We start from the raw sequence: 22,713 nt of genomic DNA, 5'->3' as shown, positions 1-22,713 counted from the left end.
AGAACAGTGCTCTGCACGCAGTAAGTGCTCAATAAACACAATTGACTGACTGACTGAATGAATACTACTACAATTACTACTGCTGCAGAAGGTGATTTGATAGGGTTGGGAAGGAGGCAGATTCTTGGATCTTTTCCTCCCCCTCTTTCAACTTCCCCCTGGCAGTGGGCCAAGGGGCTCTGAGCTCTGGAACATGGGGAAAGAGAGTTTAACAATGGGGGATGGAAGAAGGAGACCACAACTAACCGTGAAGGGTAAGTGAGAAAACTGTCACTTCTCATGGAAGGGAAATCTAAGAGGAGATGCCACAGGGAAGAGAGACGGGACCCAGAAAAGAAATTTCAGGTGGACCCAAAGCCCAAAGGCCGATAAGAGATTAAGCAAACTCTTTCCAGTTCAAAGGACCTGGCATTTGGCCCTGGAGCATAAATGGAACCTTAATTTTCTAGTTTCTCCCCACCTTCAAAGCCCTACTAAAATCCCATCTTGTCCAAGCAGTCTTTCCTGACTAACCCCTCATTTTCCCACCCTTCAAAGCCGTACTAAAATCCCATCTTGTCCAAACGGTCTTTCCTGACTAACCCCTCATTTCCCCATCTTTTTTGCCCTTCCCACTGCATCACCTTCAAAGCCTTCTTAAAATTCCATCTCATCAGAGTCAGATGGGAGTCAGAGCACATGGTTCTAATCCTGCCTCTGCCACTCGTCTGCTGTGTGAACTTGGGCAAGCCACTTTACTTCTCTGTGCCTCAGTTACCTCATCTGTAAAATGGGGATTAAGACTGTGAGCCCCACGTCGGACAACCCAATTACCTTGTACGTACCCCAGCACTTATAACAGTGCTTGGCACATAGTAAGGGCTTAACAAATACCATAATCATTATAATTATTATTATTATCACAGTCTCAATCCCCATTTTACAGATGAAATAACTGGGATTGTGAACCCTATGTAAGAAGCAGTGTGGTTCAGTAGAAAGTGCCCGGGCTTTGGAGTCAGAGGTCATGGGTTCAAATCCCGGCTCTGCCAATTGTCAATTGAGCAATCATATTTATTGAGTGCTTACTGTGTGCAGAGCACTGTACCAAGCGCTTGGGAAGTACTGTGTGACTTTGGGCAAGTCACTTAGCTTCTCTGTGCCTCAGTTACCTCATCTGTAAAATGAAGATGAAGACTTGAGCTCCCCGTGGGACAACCTGATCACCTTGTAACCTCCCCAGTGCTTAGAACAGTGCTTTGCACATAGTAAGAGCTTAATAAATGCCGTTATTATCATTATTATTATAGGGAATGTGTCCAATCTGATTATCTCATGTCTACCTCAGTGCTTAAAACAGTGCCTGGCACATGGTAAATGTTCAGCTCTAGACTGTAAGCTCTTAGTGGGCAGGGATTGTTACTGTTCATTGCTGTATTGTTCTTTCCCAAGCGCTTAGTACAGTGCTCTGTACACAGTAAGCACTTAATAAATAAGATTGAATAAAGCAGGCTTCCCTAACGCCTCATTTCCCCAGACTATTTGCCCTTCCCTCTGCATCACCTTCAAAGCTTTCCTAAAATCCTGTCTCCTCCAAGCAGGACTCCCTGCCTCAGCCTTCATTTCCCCACCCTATTTCCCCTCTGCATCGCCTAACCACTGGAGTCTATATTACTTAAGCCCTTGACATTGACCCCATGCTCAGCCCCATAACCCTTATGTCCATCTCCTTACACTCTGTTTCTTCTTCTATCTCTTGTTTATTTTAACGTCTGTTTCCCCCTCAACACTGCAAGCTCGTTGTGGGCAGGAATCATTTCTACCAACTCTGTTGTCTTGTCCTCTCCCATGCACTTAGCCCAGTGCACTGCACAAGGTAAGTGCTCAATAAATACCATTGATTAAGTGACATAAAAGGAGATCCGTATCACTATACATGTCTGTTTGCTGTTCAGACCCAGAAGGAGGTGAGAGGTGAGCCCTACGCTTTTGTATCTACCCCAGCGCTTAGTATAGAGCCTGGCAATCAGTGAATAAATAATAATAATAATAATAATGGCATTTGCCAAGTGCTTACTATGTGCCAAGCACTGTTCGAAGCACTGGGGTAGTCACAAGGTAATCAGATTGTCTCACATGAGGCTCAGTCTTAATCCCCATTTTCCAGATGTGGTAACTAAGGCACAAAGAAGTGAAGTGACTTGCCCGAGGTCATACGGCAGACAAGAGGAGGAGTCGGATTAGAACCCATGTCCTCTGGCTCCCAAGCCCGGGCCATTTCCACTATGCCACACTGTTTCTCTGGGAAGCAGGGAAGTAATGATAATAATAATGATGGCATTTGTTAAGCACTTCCTATGTGCAAAGCTCCGTTCTAAGCACTGGGGAGGATACAAGGTGATCAAGCTGTCCCACGTGGGGCTCACAGTATTAATCCCCATTTTACAGATGAGGTAACTGAGGCACAGAGAAGTTAAGTGACTTTCCCAAAGTCACACAGCGGACAATTGGCAGAGCCGGGATTTGAACCCATGACCTCTGACTCCCAAGCCCGTGCTCTTTCCATTGAGTCACGCTGCTTCTCAAGCTTAGTGAATACCACAATGATGATGATGATGATAATGATGATGATGATGATTATTATTATTATTAACTTCCTTCCCCTAGAACAAATGAGTGAGCCACAGGGCAGAGAAGCAGCATGGCATGGTGAATAGATCGCAGGCCTGGGAGTTAGAAAGTCATGGGTCTTAATCCTGGCTCTGCCACATGTCTGCTGTGGGACCTGGGGTGAGTCATTTCACTTCTCTGGGCCTCAGTTTCTTCATCTGTAAAATGGGGATGAAGACTGTGAACCCCATGTGGAACAGGGACTGTGTCCAACCCAGTTTGCTTGGATCCTCCCCAGTGTTTAGAATGGTGCCTGGCACCTAGTCAGTGCATAATAAATACCCTGCTTATTAAAGACCAAAATGATTAGGGCTGTGAGCCCCAGGCCCGGGGCAGCTTTTTACCAGGACAGGAGGGAGGTGAGGTGGTCTGGGGTGGACGGGTCCGGACTGATGGGTGGAGAGGTGACCAAGGCTGCAGCTCTGGCCCAGTTTTTATTCCAGTAGTGAGACCCATCTGTGCCAAGGCTGGCGGTGATGGGTTCGCCGAACACCACGGTACCTAAAAAGAGAAATAATCATTAGGGCATTTGCACTGTATTAAGGGCTGGGGGGGAATCCAAGCAGATCGGGTTGGATACAGTCCCTTTTCCATGTGGGGCTCACAGTCTCCATCCCCATTTTACAGATAAGGCAAGTGAGGCCCAGAAAAGCAAAGTGACTTGCCCAGTGTCACTCAGCAGACAAGTGAGAAGCCGCGTGGCTTAGTGGAAAGAGCATGGGCTTGGGAGTCAGAGGTCATGGGTTCTAATCTTGACTCCACCACTTGTCAGCTGTGTGACCTTGGGCAAGTCACTTCCCATACCAAGCGCTTACTACAGTACTCTGCACACAGTAAGTGCTCAATAAATACGATTGAATGAAGGAATGAATCTCTCCTCAGTTACCTCAACTGTAAAATGGGGATTAAGTCTGTGAGTCCCAGGTGGGACAACCTGTATACCTTGTATAATAATGATGGCATTTGTTAAGTGCTTACTATGTGCAAAGCACTGTTCTAAGCGCTGGGGGGGATACAAGGTGATCAAGTTGTCCCACGTGGGACTCACAGTCTTAATCCCCATTTTTACAGATGAGGTAACTGAGGCATAGAGAAGTTAAGTGACTTGCCCAAAGTCACACAGCTGACAATTGGAAGAGCTGGGATTTGAACCCATGACCTCTGACTTCCAAGCCTGTGCTCTTACCATTTAGCCACACTGCTTCTCCTAGTGCTTGGCACATAGTAAGCACTTAAAAAATACCAACATTTTATTATTATTATTATTATGTGACAGAGCTGGGATTAGAACTCATGACCTTCTGACTCCCAGGCCTGTGCTCTATCCACTAAACCATGCCCCAACACCTTGAAAATCAGCTCAATCTTACCCTTCTTTAATTCATTCATTCATTCAATCGTATTTATTGAGCGCTTCCTGTGTGCAGATCACTGTACTAAGCACTTGGAAAGTATAGTTTGGCAACAGATAGAGACAATCCCTACCCAACAACGGGCTCACAGTCTAGCCCCTTCTTGATGGTGCGAGAGAGCTGAAGGCATCCTCGTTCAACAACAGTGCTGGAAAGCTTGGTGTGGGCAGGGATTGTGTCTGTTTATTGTTTTATTGGACTCTCTCAACAACTTGGTACGATGTTTGGCACACAGTAAGTGCTCAATCAATACCACTGACTGACTGGTTCTGGTTCTGGGACAGTGCAGGGGGCACTTTAGTCAGAAGGACCTAGGTTCTAATCCCTCTAATCTAATCCTTCACCCCTCACATCCAAGCCGTCACCAAAACCTGCCGGTCTCAGCTCCGCAACATTGCCAAGATCCGCCCTTTTCTCTCCATCCATACCGCTACCCTGCTCATTCAAGCTCTCATCCTATCCCATCTGGACTACTGCATCAGCCTTCTCTCTGATCTCCCATCCTCGTGTCTCTCCCCACCTCAATCCATACTTCATGCTGCTGCCCGGATTGTCTTTGTCCAGAAACGCTCTGGGCATGTTACTCCCCTCCTCAAAAATCTCCAGTGGCTACCGATCAATCTGCGCATCAGGCAGAAACTCCTCACCCTGGGCTTCAAGGCTGTCCATCACCTCGCCCCCTCCTACCTCACCTCCCTTCTCTCCTTCTACAGCCCAGCCTGCACCCTCCGCTCTTCTGCCGCTAATCTCCTCACCGTGCCTCGTTCTCGCCCGTCTCACCGTCGAACCCCGGCCCACGTCATCCCCCTGGCCTGGAATGCCCTCCCTCTGCCCATCTGCCAAGCTAGCTCTCTTCCTCCCTTCAAGGCCCTACTGAGAGCTCACCTCCTCCAGGAGTCCTTCCCAGATTGAGCCCCTTCCTTCCTCTCCCCCTCGTCCCCCTCTCCATCCCCCCATCTTACCTCCTTCCCTTCCCCACAGCACCTGTATATATGCATATATGTTTGTACATATTTATTACTCTATTTATTTATTTATTTATTTTACTTGTACATATCTATCCTATTTATTTTATTTTGTTAATATGTTTGGTTTTGTTCTCTGTCTCCCCCTTTTAGACTGTGAGCCCACTATTGGGTAGGGACTGTCTCTATATGTTGCCAACTTGTACTTCCCAAGCGCTTAGTACAGTGCTCTGCACACAGTAAGCGCTCAATAAATACGATTGATGATGATAATCCCGGCTCCATCATTTGTCTGCTGTGTGACTTTGGACAAGACACTTCACTTCTCTGGGTCTCAGTTACCTCATCTGGAAAATGGGGATCAAGACTGTGAGTCTCATCTGATGCTATTGGAGCCTGTCTACTTGTTTTATTTTGTTGTCTGTCTCCCTCTTCTAGATTGTGAGCCCGTTTTTGGGTAGAGACTGTCTCTATCCGTTGCCGAATTGTACTTTCCAAGAGGTTAGTACAGTGCTCTGAACACAGTAAGTACTAAATAAATACAATTCAATGAATGAATGAATGAATGAATGAATGAATGAATTACAGGGACTGTGTCCAAGCTGATTGCTTTATATCCACCCTAGCACTTAGAACAGTGCCTGGCACATAGTGAACGGTTAACAAATACCATCATCATCATCAAGTGGGACAGGTCCTGTGTTTAACCTGATCAGCTCCAATCCAACCCAGAACTCAGAACACTAAGCACTATGTATATATCCTGTATATATGTATATATGTTTGTACATATTTATCACTATATTTATTTATTTATTTATTTATCTTACTTGTACATATCTATTCTATTTATTTTATTTTGTTAGTACGTTTGGTTTTGTTCTCTGTCTCCCCCTTCTAGACTGTGAGCCCGCTGTTGGGTAGGGACTGTCTCTATGTGTTGCCAATTTGTACTTCCCAAGCGCTTAGTACAGTGCTCTGCACATAGTAAGTGCTCAATAAATACGATTGATGATGATGATGATGATTTGTACTTCCCAAGCGCTTAGTACAGTGCTCTGCACACAGTAAGCGCTCAATAAATACAATTGATTGATTGATTGATTGATTAACAATTATCACAGTTATTATCAGAGAAGCAGCATGGCTCAATGGAAAGAGCACGGGCTTGGGAATCAGAGGTCCTGGGTTCTAATCCCGGCTTTGCCACTTATCGGCTGTGTGACTTTGGGAAAGTGACTTCTTCTAGACTGTGAGCCTACTGTTGGGTAGGGACTGTCTCTATATGTTGCCAACTTGTACTTCCCAAGCGCTTAGTACAGTGCTCTACACACAATAAGCACTCAATAAATACAACTGATGGATTGATTAACTTCTCTGTGTCAATTACTAAGAGCTATGCCATTCTTACTAGCCTTTTGCTTCCCATTAATAATTGTGGTACTTTTTAAGTGCTTACTACATACCAGACTGTAATTAGATCTGGGGTGGATACAAGTTAATTGGGTTGGACATAGTCCGAGTCCCACAATAATGTAGGAGAGAGATTAAGATTAAGATTAAGCGCTTAGTACAGTGCTCTGCACACAGTAAGCGCTCAATAAATACGATTGATTGATTAAGTCTTGAATCCCCATTTTAGAGATGAGGAAACTGAAACCCAGATGAGTTCAGTGACTTACTGAAGGTCACGTGGCAGACTGGTGTTGGGGCCGGAAGTAGGAAGCCCTACTGAGAGCTCACCTCCTCCAGGAGGCCTTCCCAGACTGAGCCCCCTCCTTCCTCTCCCCCTCCTCCCCCTCCCCATCCCCCCGCCTTACCTCCTTCCTCTCCCCACAGCACCTATATATATGTATATATGTTTGTACGTATTTATTACTCTATTTTATTTGTACATATTTATTCTTTTTATTTTATTTTGTTAATATGTTTTGTTTTGTTGTCTGTCTCCCCCTTCTAGACTGTGAGCCCGCTGTTGGGTAGGGACCGTCTCTATACGTTGCCAGCTTGTACTTCCCAAGCACTTAGTACAGTGCTCTGCACACAGTAAGCTCTCAATAAATACGATTGAATGAAATGAATGAACAAATACCATCATTATTATTATTATTATCATTATTATTATCATCTTGATTCTGGAGAACTACCATCTCTCCATGGATGATTCCCAAGTCCCTTGACGAAAGGGATCTCATATTTACCAACTTTATAACACTGCATTCTCCCAAACACTGAGTACAGTGATCGCCACCAAAATAAGTGCTTAATGAATACCATCGGCTGGTTCTGTTGAGCTCAACAGGTGCTCAATAAATATCACTGAGTAACTGAATGACTGTTGGACAGGGATATCACAGCCATCTGGACTTTTAGCTCGTTGTGGGCAGGGAACGGGTCTGTTTATTGTTCTGTCGTACTCCCCCCCCCCCCCCCCCAACACTTAGTACAGTACTCTGCACACAGTATTCATTCATTCATTCATTCAATCATATTTATTGAGTGCTTACTGTGTGCAGAGCACTGTACTAAGCGCTTGGGAAGTACAAGTTGGCAACATATAGAGATGGTCCCTACCCAACAGCGGGCTCACAGTCTAGAAGGGGGAGACAGACAACAAAACAAAACATATTAACAAAATAAAATAAATAGAATAGTAAATATGTACAAGTAAAATAAATAGAGTAATAAATATGTACAAACATATATACATATGTACATATATACAGGTGCTGTGGGGAGGGGAAGGAGGTAAGGCCTGGGGGGTAGGGAGGGGGAGGGGAGGGGAAGGAGGTAAGGCCGGGGGGGTAGGGAGGGGGAGGAGAGGGAAAGGAAGGAGGGGGCTCAGTTTGGGAAGGCCTCCTGGAGGAGGTGAGCTCTCAATAGGGCTTTGAAGGGAGTTGAACGCTCAATAAGTGTGACTGAATGAATGAAAGGCAGACGACGTGTACCTCTGCGCTTGGCTTGTGCGATCACATCTGCTGCTTCTTTGCTCATCACTTTGGTGACATACAAGGGACAGTTGGCTTGCTTGGCTATGGTGATTGCTCGGAACACTGCCTCGGCCTCGACCTGAAACAGAGAAGCACAAATAATGATAATAATAATGATAATCATAATGACAATGATATGTATCAAGTGCTTACTATGTGCCAAGCACTGTACTAAATACCAGGGTAGATACAAGATAAGCAAGTCAGACACGGTTCCTTTAATAATAATGATGGTATTTGTTAAGCGCTTACTATGTGCCAAGCACCATTCTAAGCCCTGGGGTAGATACCAGGTCATCAGGTTGCCCCACGTGGGGCTCACAGTCTTAATCCCCATTTTACAGATGAGGTAACTGAGGCACAGAGTAGTTAACTGACTTGCCCCAAGTCACTCAACTGACCAGGGGTGGAGCTGGGATTAGAACCCATGACCTCTTAGTCCCAAACCCGGGCTCTTTCAACTAAGCTACACTGCTTCTGGGTGTTTCTGCTCCTTTCCCACCTAGGGCTTCCAGTCTAAGGGAGAGGGAGAGCAGGGGGCAAATTGCCATTTTACAGATGAGGAAACTGAGACACAGAAGAGGTAAGTGACTTGTAACTGTGCCTCAGTTACCTCATCTGTAAAATGAGGATTAAGTCTGTAAACCCCATGTGGGACAACCTGATTAGCTTGTATCAACCCCAGTGTTTAGAACCGTGCTTGGCACATAGTAAGCATGAGCCCATTGTTGGGTAGGGACCGTCTCTATATGCTGCCGACTTGTACTTCCCAAGCACTTAGTACAGTGCTCTAGACACAGTAAGCGCTCAATAAATCTGATTGAATGAGTGAATGAACAAATTCCATTATCATCAGCATCAGCATCAGCATCATCACGCATAGTAAGCATTTAACAAATACCACAATTTTTATTATTATTATTATTATTATTGTTTCCCAGAATCAACCCAAATTTGATAAAAGAGCCTGGGGAAGAAATGGAGTAGAGTGTATCTACTCCAGAACTTAGTACAATGCGTGGCACTTAGTAGCGCCTAACAAATACCAGAAAAAAAAAAGGGGGGGGATGAAATGAGAAGCATTACCTCCTCTGGATGACTGAGGACGTGACCTTCCGGGCCTGTGATCCCCAGCTCCAACAACTTCTTCTGCTCCTAAATCAATTGAGAAGACAGAGAAGAACCAGGTAAACACATCGGGACTGAATTGATCAGTTTTCCTTGGGGTTCTCCAGCACTGCTTGGGCCATCTTGGAGGATAGAAGTCTTGTCCCTAAACTAAGGGACTAAGCTTCCCAGACTAAGCCCCCCTTTTCCTCATCTCCCACTCTCCTCCATGTCACCCCGACTCACTCCCTTTGCTCTACCTGCCTCTCCCTGTCCCCCATCACTTATGTATATTTGGGAGTGTACAACCCAGAGGTCATGGGTTCTAATCCTGCCTCCTCCGCTTGTCAGCTGTGTGACTTTGGGCAAGTCACTTAACTTCTCTGGGCCTCAGTTACCTAATTTGTAAAAGGGGATTAAGACTGTGAGCCCCTCGTGGGACAACCTGATCACCTTATATCCCCCCCAGCACTTAGAACAGTGCTTCATACATAGTAAGCACTTAACAAATTCCATTATTGTTATTATTATTATTATTATTATTATTATATGTTATATTTATATATATCTAGAAATTCTATTTATTTATATTGATGCCTATTTACTCGGTTTGATGTCTGTCTCCTCCCTTCTAGACTGTAAGCCTGGTGTGGGCAGGGATTGTCTCTATTGCTGAATTGTACTTTCCAAGTGATTAGTACAGTGCTCTGCCCACAGTAAGTGTTCAGTAAATACAATTGAATGAATGAATGAATAAATGAATAAACTTGTCCTCTAGACTGTCAGCTCACTGTGGGCAGGGAATGTATCTGTTTATTGTTCTATTGTATTCTCTCAAGCCCTTAGCACAGTGCTCTGCACATATTTATTTATTTTATTTGTACATATTTATTCTATTTATTTTATTTTGTTAATATGTTTTGTTTTGTTGTCTGTCTCCCCCTTCTAGACTGTGAGCCCGCTGCTGGGTGGGGACCGTCTCTATGTGTTGCTGACTTGTGCTTCCCTGGCGCTTGGTGCAGTGCTCTGTGCGTGGTGGGCGCTCGGTTAGTGCGACTGAATGAATGAATGAATGAATGAATGAACATGCAGGGAGGATGGAGGGATGGGGGCGGTCCTCTCCCCCCCACCACCCATACGTCCCCTCCATCCCGGGACCCCGACTCCCCCACCCTCCTGCCCCACCAGCTCCTTTCCAGGTTCATTCACTCATTCAACCGTATTTGTTGGGCTCTTGCTGTGTGTGGAGCGCTGTGCTGGGCGCTTGGGAGGTGCAGGTTGGCAACATGTGGAGATGGTCCCTACCCAACAGCGGGCTCATAGTCTAGAAGACTGTCCAGGTCTCCTCTGTATCCAGCCCCCTGCCCACCCAGCCTTCTCCTGTGTTTGTACATGTTTATTATTCTATTTATTTTACTTATACATATTTACTATTTTATTTATTTTATTTTGTTAATATGTTACCACCAGATGTACGACCTGATCACCAGGTGATCAGGGGACAACCTGATCACCTGGTATCTCCCCTCAGCGCTTGGAACAGTGCTTGGTACATAGTAAGCGCTTAACAATTGCCATTATTATTATTAATAACCAATAACTCAACACCAGTAGAGTAAGCAGAGACGATTCAGAGTAGTAATATTTATTGACGCCTCCTTCCTTGGGGTCTAGACACTTAATTGAACCATGGGCAAAGTAGACTGTGAGCCCACTGTTGGGTAGGGACCATCTCCATATGTTGCCAACTGTACTTCCCAAGCACTTAGTACAGTGCTCTGCACATAGTAAGCACTCAATAAATACGATTGAATGAATTAATGTTTTGTTTTGTTGTCTGTTTCCCCCTTCTAGACTGTGAGCCCGCTGCTAGATAGGGACCGTCTCTATATGTTGACAACTTGTACTTCCCAAGTGCTTAGTACAGTGCTCTGCACACAGTAAGTGCTCAATAAATACGATTGAATGAATGAATGAATAGTGAAAGCTCAATAAATATGACTGAATGAATAGGGGTCCGCAGGTCAATCCATCACACATTTCTGACCATTTCTCACTCATTCATTCAATCATTCAATCAATTGCATTTATTAAGAAGCTGCATGGAGTAGCGGATAGAGTCAGAAGGTCATGGGTTCTAATCCCAGCTCCGCTGCTTGTCAGCTGTGTGACTCTGGGCAAGTCACTTTACTTCTCTGGGCCTCGGGCCTCAGTTACCTCATCTGTGAAAAACGGGAACTATATTGATGTCTATTTACTTTTGATGTCTGTCTCCCCTCTTCTAGACTGTAATCCCGGTGTGAGCAGGGGTTATCTCTCTTTATTGCTGAATTGTACTTTCCAAGCACTTAGTACAGTGCTCTGCAACCAGTAAGCGCTCAATAAATACAATCGGCTGAATGAAAGAAACGAGTGGGAGCCCAGTGTCGGGCAGGGACTCTGTCCAACCTGGTTAACTTGTTAACTGCTTAACAAGAACAGTGTTTGGCCCTTAGTAAGCGCTTAACACGTACCACAATTATTATTATTATTGGGAGAATACAATTAAAAAATAAGCAGACACATTTCCTGCCCACAATGAGCTTACAGTCTAGAGAGGGAGACACGTATTAATAGAAATAAATAAATAGATAAATAAATTACATCAGAGTCTCATTCCAAGGGCTGGCCAGTGCTGAATGCCCCATTCTACTGATCTGAAAGGAGTCTGGTAGCCCAGAAAAATCCGGTGTGCTTTTGATTGGCGTGTTTATTGAGTGCTCCCTTAGGGCCGAGCACTGCACTGAGCACTAGACTGACCACTTTCAAGGGCCTCCCAGTCAAGGGACCCCAGGGGCCTTACCTCATCGATGATGTCTCCGTTCTCCGCGTGGACTTGAGCGATAGCTCCCAGGTCTCGGATGATGCAGAAGATCTCATACATCTGGTGGTAAGAGAGAGATACGGGTTCAAAGTGGGCCTGCTCCTCTAGCTGGGGGAAATCTGTGGAATTCTGGGAAGTGGAGGAATACCTGGCCATCCGTACACTGGTGTTGGTCTTTATAGGACATAAAAACGAGAAATGAATTCACACCTGGAAGAGAAAAAGAAGTTCCGTCAAAGTTGAACCTGAATTCCTTAAGGATTCAGGGTCCTTTTTCTCCATCCGGGACAGACTCAAGTCCCTCTGAAAAATGGTTGTTGCCCAGACTGGTGAGCGTGCACTATCAATTGATCGATCAATTGATCGATGGAATTTATTGCCCGTCATATTTACTGAGCACTTACTGTGTGGAGAGCACTATACTAAGCACTTGTCAAAGTCTAAAGGCTTTTTTCTGTGATTTTTTGCCTACTTTTCCCAGGATTTCTATTTAATAAAATGGCATCACCGACATGAGGTTTGGGATTTGGATTGAAGTCTGACCATGTTCTATGAAGCCAAATATAATAATTATAGCATCCGTTCAGTGCTTACTATGTTCCAAGCACATGCACTGGGGTAGATACAAGGTAATCGGGCTGTCCCACATGGGGCTCAAAGTCTAAATCCCCATTTTCCAGATGAGGTAACTGAGGCCCAGAGAAGTAAAGTGACTTGCCCAAGGTCACCCAGCAGACAAGTGGCAGAGGCGGGAATATAAGTGTCAGAACCCAAAGGGCTCCACTGTATCCAGCTGGGATGGTGAGTGCAGCAAAGTTGAAATCTCAGAGGAAACACAGAGTGAGTTACCTAGGTAATAATAATAATGTTGGCATTTGTTAAGTGCTTACTATGTGCCAAGCACTGTTCTAAGTGCTGAGGTAGATACAAGGTTATCGGGTTGTCCCACGTGGGACTCACCATCTTAGTCACCATTTTACAGATGAGGGAACCGAGGAAGAGAGAAGTGAAGCAACTTGCCCAAAGTCACCCAGCTGACAAGTGGCAGAGGCAGGATTCGAACCCATGACATCTGACTCCCAAGCCCGTATGCTTTCCACTAAGCCATGCTGCTTCTTTAACCAGGTAGAGCAGGGCATTGTGGATCTTTTCTTTAAAGGCCTTACGAAGAACCCTGGAGAGACTCTTAAACAGGATTGATAGACTGCGAGCCTGTTGTTGAGTAGGGATTGTCTCTATCTGTTGCCGAACTGTACTTTCCAAGCACTTAGTAGAGTGCTCTGCATATGGTAAGCGCTCAATACATACGAAGGAATGAATGAACGAATACTAGGAGGAGCCCGTGTCTATAAGCCACGCGGCTTCTAGAGCGGGATTCTGACCTTTATCTTTCACTAACGCCTCCAATTCTTCTTTGATGCTCTCATGCCACCGCGTGATGTCCACGTGCAAGGAGTAATCGCAGCAGGCTTTGCTGTTGGCCTGTTCTCTCCACTGGTCATACGCAGTCAGCAGGCTCACCCCGGCGTCCGGAAACACGTGCTCCACTGGACAATTAAGGACAATGACAGCTGTGGCATTTGTTCAGTGCTTACTATGTGCCGCGCAATGGACTCGGCGCGGGGCCGGCTAAGCCAATCCAGTTGGACACGGTCCGCGTCCCACATAATAATAATAATGATGGCACTTATTAAGCCCTTGCTATGTGCAAAGCACTGTTCTAAGTGCTGGGGAGGTTACAAGGTGATCAGGTTGTCCCACGGGGGGCTCACAGTCTTAATCCCCATTTTACAGATGAGGTAACTGAGGCAAAGAGAAGTTAAGTGACTTGCCCAAAGTCACACAGCTGACAACTGACGGAGCTGGGATTTGAACCCATGACCTCTGACTCCAAAGCCCGGGCTCTTTCCACTGAGCCACGCAGGCTTCATCCCTAGTTTACAGAAGAGAGAATATAGGCCCAGAGAATAATAGTAATAATGGTATTTGTTAAGCGCTGACTATGTGCCTAGCACTGTTCTAAGCACTGGGATGATAATAACAATAATAATAATTGTGGTATTTGCTAAGTGCTTTCTACGTACCAGCACTGTGCTAAGCGCTGGGGTGGTTACAAGCAAATCGGGGTGGACACAGTCCCTGTCCCACATGGGGGCTCGTAGTCTTAATCCCACACAGCAGACAAGGGATGGAGCTGGGATTAGAACCCATGACCTTCTGACTCCCAGGCCCGGGCTTTATAATAACGATAATGATGTTGGTATTTGTTAAGTGCTTACTATGTGCCAAGCACTGTTCTAAATGCTGGGGTAGATGTAAGGGAAGCAGGTTGTCCCAAGTGAGGCTCACAGTCTTCACCCCCATTTTACAGATGAGGTAACTGAGGCCCAGAGAAGTTAAGTGATTTGCCCAAGGTCACACAGCAGACAAGTGGCGGAGCCAGGATTAGAACCCACGACCTCTGACTCTCAAACCCAGGATCTTTCCCCTAAGCCATGCTGCTTCTCTTTATCCTCTATGCCATGCTGTTCCTAGAGATACGGGGTAATAAGGTTGTCCCACGTGGGACTCACAGTCTTAGTCCCCATTTGACAGATGAGGGAACTGAGGCTCAGAGAAGTGAAGTGGCTTGCCCAGGGTCACACAGCAGACAAGTGGTAGAGCCAGGATTAGAATCCATGACCTTCTGACAGCCAGGCCCTTCCCTTATCCACTAAGCTATGCTAACACACAGTTCACAGGGTCACCCATCTTTAAACTGACTTCATTAATCAGTTACATTGTTTTGTTGTCCTCTCCCAAGCACTTAGTAACAATAGCGTGGCTGAGTGGAAAGAGCCCGGGGTTGGGAGTCAGAGGTCATGTGTGCTAATTCCGACTCTGCCACTTGTCGGCTGTGTGACTTTGGGCAAGTCACTTCACTTCTCTGGGCCTCAGTTACCTCATCTGGAAAATGAGGATTAAGATTGTGAGCCCCACATGGGACAACCTGATCACCTTGTATCCCCCCAGCACTTGGAACAGTGCTTTGCACATAGTAAGCGCTTAACAAATACCATCATTATCATTATTATTATTAATAATGATGGTTTTTGTTAAGCGCTTACTACATGCCGAGCACTGTTCTAAGCGCTGGGGTAGATACACGTTAATCAGGTTGAACAGAGTACTAAGCAGTGAGAAGCAGCATGGCTTAGAGGAAAGAGCACAGGCTTGGGAGTCGGAGGACGTGGGTTCTAATCCCGGCTCTGCCACTTGTCTGCTGTGTGACCTTGGGCAAGCCACTTCACTTCTCTGGGCCTCAGTTACCTCACCTGTAAAATGGGGATTAAGACTGTGAGTCCCACGTGGGGCAACCTGATTACCTTGTATCTACCCCAGTGCTTAGAACAGTGCTTGGCACATAGTAAGCACTGAACAAATACCATGTATTATTATTATTATTATTATTATTAAGCTATTGGAAGAGTACAATAGAACAGAGTTGGTAAATATGTCCCCTGCCCAAAACAGGCTTTAAATCTAGACTATCTTACAGTCTAGTCTAGTTTTTACTGTTCGACTTTCACCTAATCCACTTCAATGAAGACAAGAAAATAACCCAGAGATACGAGCTTTGGAATTCAGAAGAGCCTTTAGCTAAATAGAAGCAGGATTTCATTATGCCACACCATTAGTAAAATTACATCGGGTGCTAGGATTTCCTTTCTAAAAATATCAGAACCTCCCCATGTTAATTCTTTGTTTTGAGTTTTATTTTGATTATCTTTTAAAAAATAATCAAACCCTAAGAAGTAGCTTAAAAACCGTGAGCAGGGCCATCTGTTTCTTTCCGGTTCTTTAGCCGACATAAATAAATGATTCCAGGGCATGGGAAAATTTCTCCCCCCTCCTCCTCCACCACCACAGTTAGAGTGAATCCAGCCCTGGAGGCTAGATTGCATGCATGACTGAATTCAGTTCATTTAAAGCAGATATTCTGGTGAGAGATTTCCCTGCTTGGAGAGAGCCCGGGCTTGGGAGTCAGAGGGTCCTAGGTTCTAATCCTGGCTCCGCCACTTGTCTGCTGTGTGACCTTGGGCAAGTCGCAGTGTGGCTCAGTGGAAAAGATCTCGGGCTCTGGAGTCAGAGGTCATGGGTTCAAATCCCGGCTCCACCAACTGTCAGCTGTGTGACTTTGGGCAAGTCACTTAATTTCTCTGTGCCTCAGTTACCTCATCTGTAAAATGGGGATTAAGACTGTGAGCCCCCCATGGGATAACCTGATCACTTTGTAACCTCCCCAATGCTTAGAACAGTGCTTTGCACACAGTAAGTGCTTAATGAATGCCATTAAAAAAAAGTTGCTTCACTTCTCTGGGCCTCAGTTCCCTCATCAGTATAATGGGGATTGAAACTGTGAGCCCCATGTGGGACAGGGACTGTGTCCAACCTGATTTGCTTGTATCCACCCCAGCGCTTAATACGGTGCCTGGCACATAGTAAGCGCTTAATGAATACCAGAATTATTATTATTATTATTATTATTACAAGCCTTACCAAAGGCACATCTCCTCCAAGAGGCCTTCCCTGATTAAGCCCTCCTTTCCTCTTCTCCCACTCCCTTCTGCCTCAACCTGACTTGGTTTATTCATCCTCCCCTCCCAGCCCCACACCACTTATGTCCTTATCTATCATTTTATTTATTTCTACTAATGTCTGTCACCCCCTCTAGCCTGTAAGCTCATTATGGGCAGGGAATGTCTCTATTGTTCTGCTGGATTCTCCTGAGTGCTTAGTACAGTGTTCTGCACACAGTAAAAGCTCAGTAAATACTCTATTTTATTAATGATGTGCATATAGCTATAATTCTATTTATTCTGACAGATTTGACACCTGTTTACATGTTTTGTTTTGTTGTCTGTCTCCCCTTTCTAGACTGTGAGCCCGCTGTTGGGTAGGGACCGTTCCTGTACATTGCCGACTTATACTTCCCAAGTGCTTAGTACACTGCTCTGCACACAGCAAGCACTCAGTAAATACGATTCAAAGAATCAATGAATGAAATACGACTGCCTGACTTACAGGCAGGAGCTGTTATTCAGACATCTTGTGGAGGATTTTTTGTGTGTGTCATTTGGCCATGACTCACTGTCCTGAAGGGCAGCTTGTATGTAAGACTTCGAGCCGTGGGGGAGCCATCCAGGGGGTTTGACCTGCTTATTTTGTATTGACCCCAGGGCTCAGCACATGACAAGCGCTTTATAAATATCATCAACAGCAAGGACCCAAATATCAGCCTATTGACCTGAGATAGCCCGTGCTGCTTTCTAAAGTAATAATAATAATTAAGGTATCTGTTAAGTGCTTACTCTGCACTGGGCACTGTTCTAAGCATTTGGGATAGGTACGAGATCATTCATTCACTCAATCATGTTTACTGAGCACTTACTGTGTGCAGAACACTGTACTAAGCACTTGGGAAGTACAAGTCGACAACATATAGAGATGGTTCCTACCAAACAGTGGGCTTACTGTCTAGAAGGGGGAGACAGACAACAAAACAAAACATGTAGACAGGTGTTCAAACCGTCAGAATAAATAGAATTATAGCTATATGCACATCATTAACAAAATAAATAGAATAGTAAATATGTACAAGTAAAATAAACAGAGTAATAAATCTGCATAAATATATACAAGTGCTGTGGGGAGGGGAAGGAGGTAGGGTCGGGGGGATGGGGAGGAGGAGAGGAAAAAGGGGGCTCAGTCTGGGAAGGCCTCTTGAAGGAGGTGAGCTCTCAGTAGGGCTCTGAAGGGAGGAAGAGAGCTAACTGGTAATTGGGTTGGACACAGTCCCTGTCCCACGTGGAGTTCGCAGTCTTAATCCCCATTTCACAGATGAGGGAACTGAGGCCCCGAGAAGTGAAGCGACTTGCCCAAGGTCACCCAACAGACATGTGGTGAAGCTGGGATTAGAACCCACGACCTTCTGGCTCCCAGGTCCGGGCTCTATCCTCTAGGCCATGCTGCTTCTCTATCAAATGTGCCAAATGTAAAAACCAAAAGTAGCTTCACAAAGGGCTACATTTATACTAGCTTATACTTGAACAATTACGGTATTTGTTAAATGCTTACTATGTGCCAAGCACTGTTCTAAGCGTTGGGGTAGGTACAAGGTAATCAGGTTGTCCCACACGGGGCTCACAGTCTTAATCCCCATTTTATAGATGAGGTAACAGTGGCTTGCCCAAGGTCACACAGCAGACAAGCGGCGGAGCCAGAATTAGAACCCACAACCTCTGACTCCCAAGCCGCGGCTCTTTCTGCTAAGCCACGCTGCTTCTTATACTTTATATGTTCTCTTATATACTTTTATGCTTTATATACATTTATAGATTACAGTTTATACATATATACGTTTATATACAAATATACTAAAAATTGTGCTTATCTTTAATAAGCCCTAATTTGGCCGAGCTCCCATTCATTCATTCATTCATTCACTCAATCATATTTATTAAGTGCTTACTGTGTGCAGAGCAGTGTACTAAGCAAGTGGGAAAGTACAATATAACAAGAAACAGTGCCATTCCCTGCCCATAAGAGAAGAAATGAGCCCTCATTTCCTCTACTGCTCCACACTTCCATATCACCTTTGAGCTTGGATTTGCTCCCTTTATTCACCCCACCCTCAGCTCCACAGCGCTCATGTCCAAGTCTGTAATTTCTTTATATTCATGTCTGTGTATTCATTAAATCATATTTATTAAGCGCTTACTGGGTGAGGAGCACTGTACCAAGAGCTTGGAAAAGTACAATACAAGACTCTGCACACTGTGAACGTTCAATGAAATAATTGAGAAGCAGCTTGGCTCAGCGGAAAGAGCCAGCCAGGGCTTGGGAGTCAGAGCTTGTGGGTTCGAATTCCGGCTCTGCCACTTGTCAGCTGTGTGACTTTGGGCAAGTCACTTCACTTCTCTGGGGCTCAGTGACCTCATCTGTAAAATGGGGACTAAGGCTGTGAGCTCCATGTGGGACACCTGATAACCTTGTATCTACCCCAGCTCTTTGAACAGTCCTTGGCACATTGTAAGCACTTAACAAATACCACCATTATTATTATTAGTATGATTGATTGGTTGATGAATCATGATGATGAATAAATAATAACTGTGGTACTTGCTAAGCACTCACTATGTGCCAGGCACTGTGCTAAACGTTGCGGGAGATACGAGCTAATCAGGTTGGACACAGTCTCTGTTCTAGATGGGGCTCAGCTCTGCCACTTGTCTGCTGTGTAACCTTGGGCAAGTCACTTCACTTCTCTGGGCCTCAGTGACCTCTTCTGTAAAATGGGGATTGAGACTATGAGCCACACGTGGGACAGGGATTGTGTCCGATCTGATTAACTTGTTCAACCCCAGCACTTAGTACAGTGTCTGGCACATAGTGAGTGCTTAACAAATACCATCATTATTATCATTGCCTGAAACTGTGGAATCTGTAATTTATTTTTGCTTTGTGATGAAGAGCTAGTTGCAGGAGGGTGTATTTGCTGAAATTTTACATCCTCTGTATTGTCCCCCAATTAATGATCGGGAAATCCAGCTGACTCAAAGCTGCTGCCCAGATATCCATTAATCAATCAATAAATTCTTTTTAATAATAACAATAATTATGGTATTTGTTAAGCACTTACCATGTGCCAAGCACTGTTCTAAGCACCGGGGTAGATACAAGGTAATCAGGTTGGACGCATTCCCTGTCTCGCACAGGGCTCACACTCCTAAATCCTCATTTGACAGATGAGGGAACTGAGGCCCAGAGAAGTGAAGTGACTTGCCCAAGGTCACACAGCAGACAAGTGGCAGAGTCAGAATTAGAGCCCAGGTCCTTCTGACTCCCGGGCCAGTGCTATATCCACTAAGCCATGCCGCTTTCATTGAGCGCTTACTGTATGCAGAGCACTGTACCAAGTGTTTGGGAGAGCCCAATCCAACAGAATTAGCAGACATGTTCCCTGCCCTTAATGTGTTTACAGTCCAGAAGGGAGATGGCATGAATATGAAGAAATAGTAGAAGAATCAGTAGAAGCAGCATCACGTAGTGGATAGAGCCCGGGCCTGGGAATCAGAAGATCATGGGTCCTAATTACAGCTCCGCCACTTATCTGCTGGGTGACTTTGGGCAAGTTCCATCACTTCTCTGTGCCTCAGTTACGTCATCTTTAAAATGGGGTATTAAAACTGTGAACCCCACTTGGGACAACCTGATTACCTTGTATCTACCCCAGCGCTTAAAACAGTGCTTGGCACATAATAAGAGCTTAACAAATACCACTATTACTATTATTATTATTATTATTAACAAGTGCCATAATCAAACTGAGTCCGATCTAACAAGCCAGTGCCAACCCAGTGCTTAGCAGTGAGCTACTGCTAAGTGCCAGGTTTCTCGCAGTGATGATTCCAGGGGCATAAGTGCACCTCACTTGCCCGCCAGAGGTACTTACAGATGGTGGTCGTGCCTCCGGCCAGGGCAGCCTTGGTGCCTTGGTAGAAGTCATCAGGCGACGTCATGCCCATGACGGGCATCTGTAAGCGTGTGTGGACATCGATTCCTCCAGGTATGACCGGCAGGCCGCCGGCCTCCAGGGTCTTGATGCCTCCGGGCACGATGAGGTTCTCCCCGATCTGTCTGAAAACAGCCACGGCTTTCCCAGTTAGACCGTGCCTGGGCAAAACTCAGCCCAGCTCCTTGAAGGGCATGATTTGGGGCAGCGGGTGAGGGGTTGTCTGCTTCTGGGGGTGAGAACTTAGCAATGCTCCTTGGAGGTGCATGGGTGAGGGTGTCTGCTTCTGGGGGTGAGATAATAATAGTATTATTATTATCATTATGGGATTCTCTGGTATTTCTGGTGAGAATGTATGGATTTATAAGCCGGAGAGTGAAAAAACATCAATGAAAGAACATCGATTCTTTCGAAAAGTGGTGTTGGAGAAGGCTTTTGTGAATAGCGTGGACTGCCTGAAAAACCAACAGATGGATTTTGGAGCAAATTGAGCCAAAGTGGTCTTTGGAAGACCAGATGACTCAACTTAGATGAGCCTATTTTGGACACATCAACAGGAGGACGGATTCTCTGGAGAAGACACTGATGCTAGGAAAAGTCCAGGAAAAATGTGGAAGAGGCAGACCGGTGGCAAGATGGACAGAGACCATAACAACGATAATGAAAGAACCGTTAGAAAAGTTTCAGATTGTGGCAGAGGACAGGACGTTCTGGAGAAATTAGATCCACGGAGTAGCTCTGAATTAGAAATGACTTCGATGGCACATAATTATAATAATAATAATGATAATAATAATGATAATAATAATAATAATAATAATAATAACTCATTAAGCGCTTACGAAATGACTCAACTTAGATGAGTCTATTTTAGACACAATATCCGGAGGACTAATTCTCTGGAGAAGACACTAATGCTAGGAAAAGTCCAGGGAAAAACATGGAAGAGTCAGACCAGCAGCTAGATGGACGGAAACCACAACAATAATCACCCTCCCTCCCACTCATCAATCAATCAATCAATCAATCGTATTTATTGAGCGCTTACTATGTGCAGAGCACTGTACTAAGCGCTTGGGAAGTACAAGTCCGTAACATATAGAGATGGTCCCTACCCAACAATGGACTCACAGTCTAGAAGGAGAAGACAGACAACAAAACAAAACATGTAGACAGGTGTCAAACTCATCAGAATTCCCCCTTCAAAGACTTACTGAGCACTCACCTCCTCCAGGAGGCCTTACCAGACTAAGCCCCCCTTTTTCTCAGCCTCCCTCCCCCCACCTCACTCCTTTTGCTCTATCCTTCTGCCTCACAGCTCTTGTGTATATATGTACATATCTATAATTTGATTTATTCATATTACTGCCTGTTTCACTTGTTCTGATATGTATAGATATCTTGAATTCTGTTTATTTATACTGATGCTATTGATGCCTGTTTACTTGTTTTGTTGTCTGTCTCCCCACTTCTAGACTGTGAGCCCGTTGTGAGCAGGGATTATCTCTCTTTGTGGCTAAACTGTACTTTCCAAGTGCTTAGTACAGTGCTCTGCCCATAGTAAGTGCTCAATAAATACGATTGAATGAATGAATGAACGATAATGTTAGAAAGGTTATGGACTGTGGCAGAAGACAGGACGTTCTGGAGAAAATAGATCCATAGAGTCACTAAGGATCAGAAATGACTCAACTGCACTTGATGATAATAATAATATGCCAAAACACCATTCTAAGCGCTGGGGTGGATACAAGTTAAGCATCTGTAAAATGGGGATTAAATGTCATTCTCCCACCTGCTTAGACTGTCAGTCCCATGTGGTACGGGGGCTGGGTCTGCCCTAATTAGCTTATCTCTACCCCACTGCTTAGAACAGTGCATGCCACATAGTAAGATAAATACTTTTTAAAAAATTGAGGGGGCCACAGGAAACCAACCCCCTTCTACCTCTCACTCCCCACTTTTCCAAATAAGCTTCCAAACAGTCTTAGAATCCTTCTAAATTTGTTTAGGGAATCGTTCTACCATTAGGGTTAGGATGCTAATGCTGAAGGTTTTTAAATAATAATAATAATAATAATAATAATAATAATAATAATAACAATGGTGGTTTTTGTTAAGTGCTTACTATGAGCCAAGAACTGTTCTAAGCGCTGGGGTAATAATAATAATG

General features: G+C 44.9%; 1 protein-coding gene across 1 annotated transcript in view; it reads right to left on the bottom strand.

Moving 5' to 3' along the window:
- DPYSL4 (dihydropyrimidinase like 4) overlaps positions 1–22,713 on the bottom strand; it is a 52,561-nt gene that overhangs the window by 17,233 nt on the left and 12,615 nt on the right. Inside the window, exons 3-9 of the mRNA XM_038744075.1 lie at positions 20,481–20,665; positions 13,369–13,533; positions 12,135–12,196; positions 11,966–12,046; positions 9,103–9,171; positions 7,975–8,095; positions 2,994–3,150 (exon numbers count right to left, since the gene is read on the bottom strand). Coding sequence (XP_038600003.1) covers positions 2,994–3,150; positions 7,975–8,095; positions 9,103–9,171; positions 11,966–12,046; positions 12,135–12,196; positions 13,369–13,533; positions 20,481–20,665 — 840 coding nt within the window. The remainder of the gene's footprint in view (positions 1–2,993; positions 3,151–7,974; positions 8,096–9,102; positions 9,172–11,965; positions 12,047–12,134; positions 12,197–13,368; positions 13,534–20,480; positions 20,666–22,713) is intronic.

Source organism: Tachyglossus aculeatus, chromosome 3 (assembly GCF_015852505.1).
Source record: "Tachyglossus aculeatus isolate mTacAcu1 chromosome 3, mTacAcu1.pri, whole genome shotgun sequence".
In the NCBI taxonomy this organism is placed as follows: domain Eukaryota; kingdom Metazoa; phylum Chordata; class Mammalia; order Monotremata; family Tachyglossidae; genus Tachyglossus; species Tachyglossus aculeatus.
Note: the sequence above shows the minus strand (reverse complement) of the source record. Positions and strands in the feature narration are given on the sequence as shown.